We start from the raw sequence: 16889 nt of genomic DNA on the forward strand, positions 1-16889 counted from the left end.
GGAGGAGATCCCTTGGAGGAGATTGAATGGAGGAGATCCCTTGGAACAGCCCCCATGGAGGAGATGCCGTGGAAGAGATCCCGTGGAGGAAATCCCATGGGAAATATCCCATGGAGGAGATCCTATGGAAGAGATGCCATGGAGAAGCCCCCATGGAGGAGATCCTATCAAGGAGCCCCATGGAGGAGATCCCATGGAGAAATCCCGTGGAGGAACCTCCATGGAGCAGCCACCATGGAGGAGATCCCATGGAGGAGATCCCATGGCAGAGCCCCATGGAGGAGATGCCACGGAGGAGATCTCATGGAGGAGATCTCATGGGGGAGATCCCATGGGGAATACCAGAGTGAATCCTCCTGCGGATTTGTCCTTTTTGAAAAGAAAATTATTGATTTATCGGCCAAAAAAATCTCTCAAGTGGAAATGGAGCCATTCCAGTTTTGGAGTCTTGGAGAGAGATCTGGAGGGGCTGGTGTGTGCCCAGGGAAGGGATTGGAGCTGGGAAGGGGCTGAGAACTCTGAAGGAGCTGGGAAGGGGCTGCGGAATCCCTGAGGGAGCTGGGAAGGGGCTGCGGAATCCCTGAGGGAGCTGGGAAGGGGCTGGAGAATCCCTGAGGGAGCTGGGAAGGGGCTGCGGAATCCCTGAGGGAGCTGGGAAGGGGCTCAGCCTGGAGCAAAGGAGGCTCAGGGGGGACTCTGAGCTCTGCCTGGAGCCTTCCCTTCTCCAGGGGAACACTCCCAGCTCTGGCTCCAGCTCCCTGATGTCCCCTGGGCTCTCTCCAGCAGCTCCAGATCCTTTTCCCAAGGGCTCCAAAGCTGGATTGGAGCAGAGCCGTGGCTGGGGGCAGCAGTGGAGTTTCAGGGACAATTCTGGAATGTTTGTGTCACCTGCTCCATGCCCTGTCCTGGAGTGGAGCCCTGTGGGTTTTGGGTCCTGTCCCGTGTCCCTGGGCCCCAGCTCATCCATGGGTTCCCATCAATGGGACTCTGGGATGGTTCCGAAATCCATGGATTTGGCTCCTCTGGAGTTCCTGGTGGTCCAGTCTGGAGTGACAGAACCTGTCCTTACTGAGGGACAGAACCTGTGCTCGTGTCCTGCTTCTGCACCAAAACCCACCAAGGGTCCAGGGTCCAAACCCTCAGATCCCAAATTAACCCTTGCATCCCAAATTAATCCTTCTATTCCACATTAACCCTCACATCCCAAATTAAGCCTTGCATCCCAAATTAACCCTTATAACCCAAATTAACCCTCCTACCCCACATTAACCCTCCTATCCCAAGTTAACCCTCCTATCCCAGATTAACCCTTATATCCCAAATTAACCTTCCTATCCCAAATTAACTTTCATATCTGAAGTTAAACCTTGTATCCCAAATTAACCCTCGTATCCCAAATTAACCTTCATCTCCCAAATTAACTCTTGAATCCCAAATTAACTCTCCTATCCCAGATTAACCCTTGTGTCCCAAATTAACCCTTGCATCCCAAAATAACTCTCCTATCCCAAATTAACCCCTGCATCCTAAATTAACCTTCCTATCCCAAATTAACTCTTGCATCCCAAATTAACTCTTCTATCCCAAATTAACCCTCCTATCCCAAATTATCCAAACCCAGAGCAAAGCTCCTCTAAACCCTGAGCCGTCCCTGTGCTGGTGGCAGCCAGGGCTGCAGTTTCCATGGCAAACTGGCCTTGCAGGGGTTAAATGAGCTGCAGGATTGTTTAACCCCACTTGCAGGAGGGATTTGGGTGTTTCCAGAGCCCTGCCCTGCTCCCGGCTCTGGGAACGTGCCTGCTGCAGGATTTGGGAATGAGATTGGGAGGTTGATGTTGTGTGGACTGGGAAATTTTGGGATAAGATGAATAAATCCTTTGTTCTGGAAATCAAGAGGAATAAAAACCAGGATTGGGCTGGAGGGTGTGTCAGGGGAGCCATCAGTCCTGGCCTGGGGCAGCCCGAGCTCCCGTGGCATCGGCACGTCCCAAAAATCAGGGATTTATGGATTTATGGATTGCTGGGAGCACTGGCAGTGCAGCTCTGGCTCAGGAAATGCAGGCACTTCTTCAGGGCTAAATTCGGGGAATTTTTAGATGTGTCTGAATGTTGAAATAGCAGATAAACACCTGAATTTGTGAATGTGAGATCAGGGTCATTGTGTGATGTGTTAATCCAGGCAGAGGGAGAATTCCATGGAATCATGGAATGGCTTGGGATGGAAGGGACCTTAAAAATCATCAATTCCTGTGGGCAGGGACAGCTCCCACTGTCCCAGGGGAATCCAGCCTGGCCTTGGGCACTGCCAGGGATCCAGGGGCAGCCACAGCAAATCTGGGAATTCCAGCTCCGCCAGGAATTCCTTCCCAAGAAGGGATTCCCAAGAGGGAATTCTTTCACTCCAGTTCCATGTCGGAGAGGAGTTTATCCCACAAAATCCCATCCCATTGCAGCCCTGCCATGGCCAGGGACATTTCCACCATCCCAGGCTGCTCCAAGAGCAGTTCCAGAGGCAGTGCAGGTGTGGGGATCCCATCCTGGATCACTTCAGGATGGGCTTTAAGGTTACTCCCATCCCAAACCAGTCTGGGATCCTGGCATCCCCCATTTCAGCCCCAGCCAGGACTGAAGGATTTCCCTCACACCCTGTGATCCTTTACCAGCTCCAGTTCCCCCTCACAAAGGAGTTTATCCTACAAAATCCTGAGGGTGCAGATGTGGGAATCCCATCCTGGATCACCCCAGGATGAGCTTTAATGTCCCTCCCATCCCAAAGCAGTCTGGGATACTGAGATCCCCCATTTAAACTCCACCCACGCCCCTCTGCAGTGCAAAATCTCGTTTTCCTTGCATGGAGGAGATTCTTTCACTCCAGTTCCACCCCACAGAGGAATTTATCCCACAAAATCCTGAGGGTGCAGGTGTGGGAATCCCATCCTGCAGCACTGGGATCACCTCAGGATGGCCATTAAGGGATCCCAACCATCCCAAACCTGTCTGGGATCCTGGGATCCCCCATTTCAGCCCCAGCCAGGACTGATTCTCCCCTCACCCTGTGATCCTTTACCAGCTCCATTTCCACCCCACAGAGGAATTTATCCCACCAAATCCTGAGGGTGCAGATGTGGGAATCCCATCCTACATCACCTCAGGGGCCCCAGTTAGGGTCCCTCCCATCCCAAACCAGCCTGGTTTGTTTTGGTATCCCCCATCCCAAACCAATCCTGGGATCCCCCATTTCAGCTCCAGCCAGGACTGATTTCCCTCACACCCTGTGATCCTTTACCAGCTCCATTTCCACCCCACAGAGGAATTTATCCCACAAAATCCTGAGGGTGCAGGTGTGGGAATCCCATCCTGGATCACCTTGGGCAGCCCCAGTTTGGGTTCCTCTCATCCCAAACCAGCTGGGATCCTGGGATCCCCCATTTCAGCTCTAGCCAGGCCCTCTGCAGGGCTGAGATCTGATTTTCCTTGCATGGAGGAGATTCTTTCACTCCAGTTCCACATCACAGAGGAGTTTATCCCACAAAATCCTGAGGGTGCAGGTGTGGGAATCCCATCCTGCAGCACTGGGATCACCTCAGGATGGCCATTAAGGGATCCCCAACCATCCCAAACCAGTTTGGGATCCTGGGATCCCCCATTTCAGCTCCAGTCAGGATGGAGTTCCCTCACACCCTGCAATCCTTTACCAGCTCCATTTCCCCCTCACAAAGGAGTTCATCCCAATCCCAGTTTTCCCTTCCCATCCCTCCTGAGGAGCCTCCAGGCCCCTTCCTGGGGCGCTTTGGGATTGGGAATCCTCCCTGAGCCCCGAGCTCCCCCCCAGCCTCACTAAAACCCCAAACCCACCCCATTTCCAGGGCTCTCCATGGCCCTTCCATCCCTGCCCTTTTCCCACCCCATTCCCACAGAACCCTCCCTTTCCCTGGGATTTGGGGTGCCGGAGCTTCCAGCCCCCAAGGAGAGCCAAGGGAACATCCCCAAAGGACACAAAATGCAAATTCCCCCTCTGATCCCGCCCAGCCCTAATTCCCTTCCCAAGGGAAAAAACCAGAAAAAAATCAAACCCAAATGGGGCTTTCAAGCAAAATCCAAAGAATTACTTGGGTTTTTTTGCCCTTTTTTTGCCTTTTTCCCCACTTTTTGTTGCATGGGTGGTGCCAGCATCCCTTGGATTCCGTGCTTGGAATGATTCCCAGCGTTCCGTGGAATTTCAGTGGAGCAAAACCAACATTTAAAGGCATTTTCCTGCTTCCAAGGCCTGAAAAATCAGAATATTTTGGGAGATCCCAGAAATTAAATGGAATTTTTCCATACCTGGAATCCTGGGTTTGCCCTGGACCCACTGGTGTTGGAGCTGCTCTCACCTAGAAATGATATTTTGCTGTGATAAACGTATTTAAATGGGATTTTTTAGAGTTAAATTCAACTAGAACTGATTTTTTTAGAGTGGAATTTATTTATATTTGATTTTTTTTGAGTTATATTCACCTAAAAGTGTTTTTTACAGTGGAATTTGGTTCTACTTAAATTTTCTAGAGCTAAACTCACCTAACTTTCTTGAAGTTACACTTATATAGATGTAATTTTTTATAGTTTCATTTGCCTAAATGTGATTTTTGAGGATGGAATTTCTTTGTATTTTAGTTTTTAGAATTGTCCTCAGCTAAAAGTGATTTTTTTGAGTGACACATTTAATATTAGTATTTTTAAAATCAGATTTTTTTTTAGTTACATTGATCTAGATGTGATTTTTTTATAGTTTCATTCACCTAAATTTGATTTCTTAGAGTGGCATTAATTTATGAGATTTCTTAGAGTTAAACTCATCTAAATGTGATTTTTTAGGGTGGAATTTATTTAAGTTGGAATTTTTTAGATCTACACTCACCCAAAAATGATTTTTTTGGAGTTACACTGATTTAGATGTGATTTTTTTAGTGTTTCATTTTCCTAAATGTGATTATTTTTAGCGTGGGATTGATTTAAATTGAATTTTTTAGAGTCGCACTCACCTAAAATTGGCATTTTGGCGTGACACGAATTTATAGAATTCTTTACAAAATATATATGATAAAACAAATATGATTTATATGATTTTTTTTATAGCTTCATTTACCCAAATGTGATTTTTTAGAGTGACTTTCATTTAAATTTGATTTTTTGGAAGATTTCACTTCTCTCCATGTGCTATTTTACTCTTTTGCTTGCCCATATTTAGTTTTTTCCAGTTATCCTTATTTAGCCATGGAATTTTCAGGAGCTGCACTCGCCTGGATAGGAATTTTCGGACTGATGCTCATTTAAATTTAATTTTTTTAGAGCTACACTCCCCTAAATGTGATTTTTTTGGAATGGCGTTCTTTTATCTTTGGTTTTTTTAGGATTTCAGTTGTTTCATTGCGATATTTTAGAATTCCACTTGCCCATATTTAATTTTTTTGCCATTTTACTTATTTATAAATGAATTTTTTATGACTTGCACTCACATAGATGGGATTTTTAGTGACTCTTACTTAAATTTGATTTTTTAAAATAGTTTCATTCACCTAAATATGATTTTTTTGGGGGTGACAAACTTATTTAAATGTGATTTTTTTTTAGGATTTTACTTGTCTCTCTGTGATATTTTAGACTTCCACTTACCCATATTTAAATTTTTTTGCAGTTCTACTTATTTAAAAATAAAATTTTTATGACTTGCACTCACCTAGATGGGATTTTTTAGAGTGATGCTTATTTAAATTTATTTTTTTTGTAGTTTCATTCACCTAAATGCAATTTTTTTGACTGATAAACGTATTTAAATGTGGGGTTTTTTTAGGATTTCAGTTGTCTGTCTGTGATAGTTTAGAGTTCTATATACCCATATATAAATTTTTTTCAGTTCTACTTACTTATAAATCAAATTTTTGTGAGCTGCACTCACCTGGATGGTATTTTTTAGAGTGGTGTTTATTTAAATTTGATTTTTTTAATTGTTTCATTCACCTAAATATGATTTTTTTGAGCGATAAACTTATTTAAATGTGACTTTTTTAGGGTTTCACTGTTTTAGAGTTCCATGTACCCATATTTAAATTTTTTTCAGTTCTACTTATTTATAAATGAAATTTTTATCACTTGTACACACATAGATGGGATTTTTAGTGACTCTTACTTAAATTTGATTTTTAAAATTGTTTCATTCACCTAAATATGATTTTTTTTGAGTGATAAACTCATTTAAATGTGAATTTTTTTAGGGTTTCACTTGTTTTAGAGTTCCATGTACCCATATTTAAATTTTTTGCAGTTCTACTTATTTGTAAATGAAATTTTTATCACTTGTACACACATAGATGGAATTTTTTAGGGACACATTGAAATTTGATTTTTTTAATAGTTTCATTCACCTATATGTTTAAATTGTTTCGTTCACCTAAATATGATTTTTTTTGATCGATAAACTTATTTAAATGTGATTTTTTTAGGGTTTCACTTGTCGGTCTGTGATATTTTCGTGCTCCACTTATCAATAATTCATTGTTTTGCAGTTTTGCTTCCTCATCCATGGATTTTTGGTGAGTTTTCCACGTTTTTCATGGATTTTCTCCCCGTTTCAGGTGCCTGGAGCCCAGGATTTGGTGGATTTCTCCCCGGTCTATCGATGCCTCCACATCTACTCTGTCCTGGTGAGTGAATCCGGGATTTTCCTGCTTTGGGCAATTTTCATGGATCTGCTCCTCCCTCCTTCATCCTGGGATGTGCATCCCTGAGGGAGGAAAAATCCAGGGAAGGATGGGTTTGGGGAAAATCTCTGGAATTCCTTCATGCAGGGCACGGAAACGCAAAGGGAATTTTCTCCTCCTGTCCCAAATCTGGAATTTTGAATGTGTTTATATTCTTGGTTGTTGGGTTTTCCTCCAAGAATTCCTCTTTGGATGCAGGAATTTCGTTATTCCATGGGAATGGACAAATTTTGGGCAGGGATTGGCTGGATTCTGATGCTGTTTTTCCAGGAAAATGAACTATCCTGTGGAAATGGGAGAATTTTGAGGTGGAATTGGTTGGATTCTGACATTGTTTTCTCCAACAATTCCTCTTAGGATGCAGAAATTTCGTTATTACGCGGGAATGGACAAATTTTGGGCATGGGTTGGTTGGAATCTGATGCTGTTTTCTCCAGGAATTCCTCTTTGGATGCAGTAGTTCCATTATTCCTTGGAAATGGAGGAATTTTTGGGAGGAATTGGTTGGATTCTGCTGCTGTTTTCTTCAAGAATTCCTCTTTGGATCCATGAACTTCATTATTCCATTGAAATAGGAGAATTCTGAGCAGGAATTGGTTGGATTCTGACATTGTTTTCTCCAAGAATTCCTCTTTGGATCAGGAATTGCATTATTCCTTGGAAGTGGAGGAATTTTGGGCAGGAATTGATTGGATTCTTGATACCATTATCTCTGAGAATTTTTTGGATTCGTGAACTTCATTGTTCCATTGAAATGGGAGAAATTTGGGGAAGAATTGTTTGGATTTGGACATTGTTTTCTCCAAGAATTCCTCTTTGGGTGCAGGAATTTCGTTATTCCATGGGAATGGAGGAGTTTTGGGCAGGAATTGTTTGGAGTCTGATGCTGTTTCCTCCAAGATTTCTTCTTTGGATGCAGTAATTTTGTTATTCTGTAGGAAGTGGAGAATTTTGGGAAGGAATTGGCGGGATTCTGATGCTGTTTTCTCCAACAATACTTTTTTTGGATGCAGTAATTTCAATATTCCATGGAAATGGAAGTGTTTGGGGGCAGGAATTGATTGGATTCTTGATACCATTATCTCTGAGATTTGTTTGGATTCATTAACTTCAGTATTCCATTGAAAAGGGACAGTTTGGGCAGGAATTGGTTGGATTCTGACAGTTTCCTCCAAGAATTCCTCTTTGGGTGCAGGAATTTCATTATCCCATGGGAATGGAGGAGTTTTGGGCAGGGATTGGTTGGATTCTGATGTTGTTTGCTCCAATGAAAATGAATTATTCTGTGGGAATGGGAGAATTTTGGGGTGGAGTTGGTTGGATTCTGACACTGTTTTCTCCAAGAATTCATCCTTTGATGCAGGAATTTCATTATTCCTTGTAAGTGGAGGAATTATTTCCTCCAAGAATTCTTTGGATTCATTAACTTCATTATTCCATTGAAATGGGAGAAATTTGGGCAGGGATTGGTTGGATTCTGATGCAGTAATTTTGTTATTCTGTAGGAGTGGGAGAATTTTGGGAAGGAGTTGGTTGGGTTCTGATGTATTTGCTCCAACAATACTTTTTTTGGACGCAGTAATTTCAATATTCCATGGAAATGGAAGAGTTTTGGGGCAGGAATTGATTGGATTCTTGATACCATTATCTCTGAGATTTTTTTGGATTCATTAACTTCAGTATTCCATTGAAAAGGGACAGTTTGGGCAGGAATTGGTTGGATTCTGACAGTTTCCTCCAAGAATTCCTCTTTGGGTGCAGGAATTTCATTATCCCATGGGAATGGAGGAGTTTTGGGCAGGGATTGGTTGGATTCTGATGTTGTTTGCTCCAATGAAAATGAATTATTCTGTGGGAATGGGAGAATTTTGGGTGGAGTTGGTTGGATTCTGAACTGTTTTCTCCAAGAATTCATCTTTGATGCAGGAATTTCATTATTCCTTGTAAGTGGAGAATTATTTCTCCAAGAATTCTTTGGATTCATTATCTTCATTATTCCATTGAAATGGGAGAATTTGGGCAGGATTGGTTGGATTCTGATGCAGTAATTTTGTTATTCTGTAGGAGTGGAGAATTTTGGAAGGAGTTGGTTGGTGTTCTGATGTTTTGCTCCAACAATACTTTTTTGGACGCAGTAATTTCAATATTCCATGGAAATGGAAGAGTTTTGGGGCAGGAATTGATTGGATTCTTGATACCATTATCTCTGAGATTTGTTTGGATTCATTAACTTCAGTATTCCATTGAAATAGGAGAAATTTGGGCAGGAATTGGTTGGATTCTGACACTGTTTTCTCCAAGAACTCCTCTTTGGATCCAGTAATTCCATTATTCCTTGGAAACGGAGGAGTTTTGGGGAGGAATTGCTTGAAATCTGATGCTGTTTGCTCCAAGGAAAAATTAATTATTCTGTGGGAATGGGAGAATTTTGGGGTGGATTTGGTTGGAATCTGATGCTGTTTGCTCCAAGGATTCTTTGGATCATTAACTTCATTATTCCATTGAAATGGGAGAATTTTGGGAAGGAATTGGTTGGATTCTGATACCATTTTCTCCAAGAATTCTTTGGATTCAGTAACTTTGTTATTGCCTGGAAATGGAAGAGTTTTAGGGTGGAATTGGTTGAAATCTGATGCTGTTTCCTCCAAGAATTCCTCTTTGGATGCAGCAATTTTGTTATTCTGTGGGAATGGGAGAATTTTGGGCAGGAATTGGTTGGATTCTCTGGTACCATTTTCTCCAAGTATTCTTTGCATTCAGTAACTTTGTTATTCCATACAAATGGAGGAGTTTTGGAGGAGAAATTGTTTGGATTCTGATGCTATTTTCTCCAGGAATACCTTTTTTGGATGCAGCAATTTCGTTAATCACCGAAAAATGGAAGAGTTTAGGGCAGGAATTGGTCAGATTCCAATGCAGTTTTCTCCAAGGATTCTTCTTTAGCCACGGTAATTTCACTATTCCATGGAAAAGGAGGAGTTTTGGGCAGGAATTCCTCAGAAATGGATCATTTGCTGCACCCTGGAGACCTTCCCTGCCCTGCCGGCTCTGTCTGACAGGAGCAGCTTTGCTGCCATCCCCAATCCACCCTTGCCCGGATCACTCCGAGATTCCTGAGGGAAAAATTCCCACAGATTGTGCCAGGAGTTTGGTTTTTAACCAAAAATGGTTCCTTGGAGCTGTCCCAGAGAGCTCCGGTTTCCACAGGCTGGCTCCTGGGAATTCTGAGTACGTGGATTTTTAAAAATATTCATTTATAAGGAGGGCGGATAAGGAACTTTTGGACCTCATCCTCCAACTTTGAACTGGGAATTTTTAGGATGCTTCCAGCAGCATCCAAGCCTTAAATCTCCTGATCCAAGGAACCTGTGGAGCCTCATCCCTTTTTAGGGACATTGGGAGTTCATCCTCCAGCTTTGAATTTCCAGGATGTTTCCAGGATCATCCAAGTCCTGAATCCAAGGAACTTACGGAGTCTCTTCCCTTTTTCAGGGCCTTGGGAGCTCACGCTCCAAATTTTAATTTTGGGGATGAATCCAAGTCTTCAATGTCCCATTCCAAGGAACTTGTGGAGTCTTTTCCTTTTTCCTGGGCCTTTGGAGCTCTCTCCCCAACGTTCAATTTCAGGGATGCTTCCAAGCTTTGACGGTGCCATTCCAAAGAACTTGTGGAGTCTCTTCCCTTTTCCAGGGCCTTGGGAACTCACTCTCTCACTCAGAATTTCAGGGATGCATTTGAGCCTTAAATTTCCTGATTCAAAGAATTTTGTGGAGCCTCATCCCTTTTTAGGGACCTTTGGAACTCATGCTCCAATTCTGAATTTCAGGGATGCTTCCAGCAGCATCCAGGCCTTGATTTTGCCATTCCAAGGAACCTGCATCCCTTTTCCAGGGCCTTGGGAGCTCACCCTCCAAATTTTAATTTTGGGGATGCATCTGAGCCTTGAATTTCCTGATCCAAGGAACCTGTGGAGCCTCGTCCCTTTCTAGGGACATTTGGAGTTCACCCTCCAACTCTGAATTTCAAGGATGTTTCCAGGATCATCCAAGCCGTGAATCTGCCATTCCAGGGAACTTGTGGAGTCTCATCCCTTTTCCTGGGCCTTTGGATTTCACCCTCCAACTCTGAATTTCAGGAATGCACCTGAGCCTTGAATTTCCTGATCCATAGAACCTGTGGAGCCTCATCCCTTTTTAGGGAAATTTGGAGCTCCCCCCCCACTTTTCATTTTAGGGATGGTTCCAGGAGTATCCAAGCCCTGAATCTGCCATTCCAAGGAACTTGTGGAGTCTCATTCCTTTTCCAGGGCCTTTGGATCTCAGCCTCCAACTCTGAATTTCAGGGTTGCATCCGAGCCTTCAATGTACCATTCCAAGGAACTTGTGGAGTCTCATCTCTTTTCTGGGGCCTTAGGAGCTCACCCTCCAAATTTTAATTTTGGGGATGCATCTGAGCCTTGAATCTCCTGATCCAAAGAACCTCTGGAGCCTCATCCCTTTCTAGGGATATTTAGAATTTATCCTCCAACCCTGGATTTTTGGGATGCTTCCAGCAGCATCCAAGCCCTGAATCTGCCATTCCAGGGAACCTGCATCCCTTTTCCAGGGCCATTGGAGCCCAGGAGCCGTTTTGGGGCTCTTCCCCTGTGGTTGGGCAGCCCAGATCCCAGGCAGCAGATGAAAGGAGCTCTGTGTTGCCAGCTCTCCTCCCTTCCCAGCCTGCAGAGGGAATTGTTTCCCAGTTTCCCAGCGATCCACACGGGTTTGCTGAAGGAAAGGAACTGTCAGAAGCCCTGTTCCTATAAAACATCTTTTTGTGCCCCTCATCTGTTCATAATTAGGTCATTTGGCCACGTCGCCGTGAGATTTTCTTGGAATGAGAAGTTCCCCTCCCCAAAATGCGTGGCTGTGTTTATCTTGGAGGAAAATCCCAGCGCTCCAGGCGGAGCTGGGAGCTGGAGCAGGAGTTTGTTAATTGGGAATTAGGAGGGAGCTGAAAGGCTGGGGGGGCTGAAAGTGCCACTTTGTTTGGGGAAACTTCAGGGAGAAACATGGATCGTGGAGATGGGATTGGGAATCCTATTGGAGGGACTGCCAGGCCTTGGTTTGACTCGAGGGTGTGGGTTTGATATGGATTTGATATGGATTTAATATGAGTTAGTATGGCTTTATTATGCTCAAATAATTTGGATTTAATATGGGCTGAATTCGGATTTAATACAGATTTAATTTGGATTTACTATGGATTTAATTTGGATTTATTATGGATTTAATTTGGATTTATTATGGATTTGCTGGTGTGGTTGTCCACAAAGGTGTTCTGAGGAGGGTCAGCAGCTTCTGCTGGTGGATGGGTCAGTTTTGAACATTCCAAATGGTTGCATTCCATGGATTTCAAGGCCAAGACATGGAATTGCTTTGCTTCACATAACAGAAGTGGGTTTGTCTCTGCATTGGGGATTTTTGTTTTCGTTCCAATCAGAAAAAGGGGTTGATCCTCAGAAATGTGTCAGGGGTAGCAGCCGATCCATGGGATGGATCTGGGTGGAATTGTCTCCTTCTGGAGGTGGGAATGGTGCAAGGGATGGGTGGTGGTGTCCCTACAAGGGACAGGGGGAACATGGGATGGGATAAGAGGGAATGGCCAGGGGAAGTTTAGGTTGGATACTGGGAAAATTCCTTTGTGGAAAGGGTTTTCCAGCAGTCCTAATCCCCGCAGGGATGTGGCCCTTGTGATGCCTTGGGGAGGCTGAGCTAGAGCAGAGACCAGACAGAATTAAAGGATAAAGCAGGGATTTGTTAAAAGGATCTCCTCCATGGATCCACCTGGGGCAGCACAAGTGCCCAGTCAGGGATGCACCCAAGATGAACCAAAATGGTCCCAAAATGTACCCAAGATGAACCAAAATGGTCCCAGAATGAACCAAGATGGACCAAAATGGTCCCAAAATGCACGAGAGCTCCCGGGGTCTCTCCCTTATATCTCCATTTGCCTCTTGCAGTTCATTGTCCCATTCCAGCTTTAGCCCAGGCAGTCCCACCCTGCTTGTTTTTCTCTCTCCAGCCCACGGGGTTTGTGCTCTTGGGGCTGAGATTTGGATCATTTGTCCTTGGTGCCCAGCTGGAGCAGGAATTGTTTTGTCACCATCCCATAATGTGAACCCAGACCCACACACTAAAGCAGCACAGAATGTGAAAAATAGAAAAGCTCAAACCTGAGGCATCAGTTGAGGACACAGGACAGGGCTGGGGATGGTTGGATTCAGTCCCTGAGGATTTTTCCAACCTCAGGGATTCCATGGAAAGATTCAAGCAGGGCAGTGGTTCAGTGCCAGCAGCTCTGTCCCCACCCCACCAGTCCCTGCTCCCATTCCTGTCCCTGCTCCCATTCCTGTCCCTGCTCCCATTCCTGTCCCTGCTCCCACTCCTGTCCCTGCTCCCACTCCTGTCCCTGCTCCCATTCCTCCTGTTCATTCCCAGCCCAGACCCTCCAACCAGGAACAAGAACTAACAACGAGCAGAAACCAGAGCTCAGCTCTAGGGAAGGTGTTTTAGGGAGCCAGGAGCAGGAGAAAAACCTTCAGAGCAGCAAATTGCCCTTTTGCTGACCTGAGCCTGAATCCTGGCCTGGCTCTCTAGGCCCAGCTCGGGTGGAGCAGTGTCAGAGATCCTGCACAGCATCGAGGGAACGGCCCCGGCAGTGTCAGACGGAAGGATCATAATGTAATAGTTCCCCAAAACTCCCAATATTTGTCATTTACAATGGCGTTATCTCAGAGCTTGGCCTGCAGTTAAAAAGGCCCACGTTGAATAAACATTGAGATATTTATTATTTTTAGTGAAATCGACCTTCCAGTCACCTCGGTTTTATGGCTGCGCTGCTTATAAATTCCCAAAGGATTATTTGCAAACTCCTGCTCCTATCTGGCAGCCTTATCAGCAGGGCAGGAGTTCACATATTGTACCGGGGGGTCAGCCCGCGGTCATGGGCTTCCAGAGGGGGCCAGGCACCTGTAAATCCTGCAAATCCTTCCCTCGGCAACCAAGGCGAAGGACAACATCCAACAGGCACGGAGACTTTTCCAGGAAACGCTGAACTTTGGCAGGAAGGGCAGAGCAGGGGGAAAGAAAGTGAAGGAAGGTCAGGCGGGGGTTAATTGAGAGCTGGACCTTGGCGTGGTGGCGGCTGCGGGGCAGGACGGGCTCTCCTGGGATGGTTTATGGGATTGTTCATCCCAATTCCCTTCCTGAGGAGGAAGGGGCTGCCTCAGGGAGAGATGAGCATGGGAAGGGTTTGGATTTCTGCAGGGCTGGGATAAAATATCCCAACTTCTTTAGGGTGCCTCCATCCTAAACCAGCCTGGGAATCTGTGAATGATTTCCCACCCACCCCAGGAGAGTGACTGGCAGCAAATCCAAAAATGGGAATTTCAGGGTCAGTTGGCCGAGGCCTGGCCTGGTTTGAGCTGATCCTGAGCCCCAAGTCCAGCCCAAGTTCTGTTCAGCCATTTCAGGCTGTCCTGGGATGTTTCATGGGATTGTTCATCCCAATTCCTTTCCTGGGGAGGAAGGGGCTGCCTAAGGGGAGAGATGGGAGAGGGGAAAGCTTGGATTTCTGCAGATCTGGGATAAAGCATCCCAAAATCTTTAGGGTGCCTCCATTCCAAACCAGTCTGGGAATCTGTGAACGATTTAAGGAGAGGGACTGGCAGAAAGTCTAAGATGGGAATTTCAGGATCAGTTGGGCAAGGCCTGGCCTGGTTTGAGCTGATCCTGAGCCCCAAGTCCAGCCCAAGTTCTGTTCAGCCATTTCAGGCTGTCCTGGAATGTTTTATGGGATTGTTCATCCCAGTTCTTTTCCTGGGAAGGAAGGGGCTGCCTGACACTGTCCTGAGGGGGAGACGCGCATGGATCTATGCAGATAACAAACAAAACATCCCAAACTCTTCAGGGGGCCTCCATCCCAAACCAGTCTGGGAATCTGCAAATTATTTAAAGAGTGGGACTGGCAGCAAGTCTAGGACATGAGAATTTTGGGGTCAGTTGGCTGAGATCTGGCCTGGTTTGAACTGATCCTGAGCCCTGAGCCCAGCCCAGGTTCTGTTCAGCCATTTCAGGCTGTCCTGGGATGTTTTATGGGATTGTTCATCCCGATTCCTTTTCTGGGGAGGAAGGGGCTGCCTGAGGGAGAGATGGGAGTGGAAAGAGTTTGAATTTATGCAGATACCAAACAAAACATCCCAAAATCTTCAGGGTGCCTCCCTCCCAAACCAGCCTGGGAATCTGCAAACAATTTAAGGAGAGGGACTGGCAGAAAGTCTAAAATGGGAATTTCAGGATCAGTTGGGCAAGGCCTGGCCTGGTTTGAGCTGACCCTTTGCCCTAAGCCCGGCCCAGGCCGAGCTCAGCAGCCCTGGCCTGTCTCAGCCATTCACCTGCAGCCTGGGCTGGTGGCACCAGCTCCATCCCCTGCTGGCCGACGAGCTGTGGAAAATGGCAATAAATAAAGGATTGTGACCTAAAGAACAGACCCAGAACGTGATTTCACCATGGAGGGGTCGATCTTTTATGTTGTCTCTGACCAAAGTCTGTGTAATGCCGGGGCTGCTTTGATCAATATCCAAAATAAAGGGGGAGAGGTGAGGCCTGGGCCAGCTGGTTTATCTGCAGGAGCATCTCAGCAGCTGCTGGGTGCCTTGGATTTCCAGGCCAAGACATGGGATGGCTTCGCTTTACACAACAGAAAATGAAAAGCAGTTTTGTGTTTCATGTTTCCCCTAAGCTGCAGCGAGGCAGAAAGCAAAGAGTGAACCCAAAGCAGAAAGGAATGAAATAAAAATAAAAATAAGCCAAAAAAACTCAAGGCAGAGTGGGCTGCACTGAAGGTGCTCCCAAAAAGTTGTCAGGAGGCAGCTGAGGGTGATTTAAGTCCCTTAAACCCTTCCCTGAGCGGGGCTGGTGCCTGTTAATGCTCATTTAGGCTCTGCCTCGGCGGGGTGGGTTTTTTTAGCTTGGTGCTAATTGCTTCCCAATTACTTTGAGGTTCTTCACATGTTCCTCAAGACACTGGGATTGACACTCCCAGCTCTTTGATCCCAGCTACAAAGGGGTCATTTTAGGGGAAAGAACAAGTGTCCAAAAACACAGGCAACAAGGCAGAAAGAAAAAGGGAGCGGATTCTGAGGTAAAAACAGCCCGAAAAGCTGGAGCTGCTGAAGGATTTCTGGAGAATCCAGAGCTGGATAATTTAGATAAATGGGAGCTGACAGGGATTTACTATAAATTTGTCCTATCTCAGCACTGACATTTTTATCTGTGCTGCCTCTCCCCCGACCCTCGAGCTGCTTTGATGCACAAAGTGCATTAAAAAGGTAAAAAAAAAAAAGTACAGTTAATAATAACCCCTTTTTTTACTGCAAACAATCCATGGAGGAATATCTTGTCAGGGTGGATAGTCTGTATCCTTTTGGAACAGCTCTCCTTGGGAATTTTAGGGAAGGACAAGTTTTGTGTCTCTTAGTGCCCAGCCAGCACAGCCTTGGGAGGAGAAACAAGGTTTTCTTTTGGAGTTATCACTGGAATCACAAGGTTTGCTGCAGGAGCTGCTCAGGGGTCCCTGGGCTCAAGGTGAGCCTGTGGAATTCCCACCTGGGATGGCCACATGGAACAGATTCCATTGGAAATGGGGGATCCTGTGGATCCTGGCTCTCCTGCCAGCCCTGCACTTAAATCACTGCAATTCCTCTCAGAGGTGTGCTGCTGCTGGTGCTGCCTGCCCCAGTCGTCCTTTTCCTGCTTTTTTGGGATGGGGTTGGGCAGGGGGCTCCCACTCCCTCCCCACCCTCTCAGGGGCTCAGCATCCCCACCAAAAATATTTGTGCTTTGCAGAGGGAGGCAGAACAATTGAAGTTCTCCTTTCAAGGCAGGAGGGAGGCTCTGTAGGAACCACAACTCCAACAACGAGAGCCACCCAGCCCTGCCTTTCAGATGAAACCAAACCTTTTTTCTCTTTGTAGCACCACTTGTTCCTTTTATTCCACCGTGCAACACAAACCCCACCATGGAAACTCTGTGGTTCTTCTGTTTCAGAGCTCGGGCTTGTCGAGTTTTCCTCGGGAACTTGAAAACTTGATTTTATTTTTGTGGAAAGGAG

General features: G+C 45.5%; 1 protein-coding gene across 4 annotated transcripts in view; it reads left to right on the forward strand.

Moving 5' to 3' along the window:
- Positions 1-16889, forward strand: part of EXOC6B (exocyst complex component 6B) — a 299395-nt gene that overhangs the window by 137912 nt on the left and 144594 nt on the right. For all 4 annotated transcript variants that reach the window (XM_064712101.1, XM_064712102.1, XM_064712103.1 and 1 more), the window contains one exon: positions 6612-6680. In XM_064712101.1, the coding sequence (XP_064568171.1) occupies positions 6612-6680 (69 nt within the window). The remainder of the gene's footprint in view (positions 1-6611; positions 6681-16889) is intronic.

Source organism: Zonotrichia leucophrys, chromosome 4 (genome assembly GCF_028769735.1).
Source record: "Zonotrichia leucophrys gambelii isolate GWCS_2022_RI chromosome 4, RI_Zleu_2.0, whole genome shotgun sequence".
Classification (NCBI taxonomy): Eukaryota; Metazoa; Chordata; class Aves; order Passeriformes; family Passerellidae; genus Zonotrichia; species Zonotrichia leucophrys.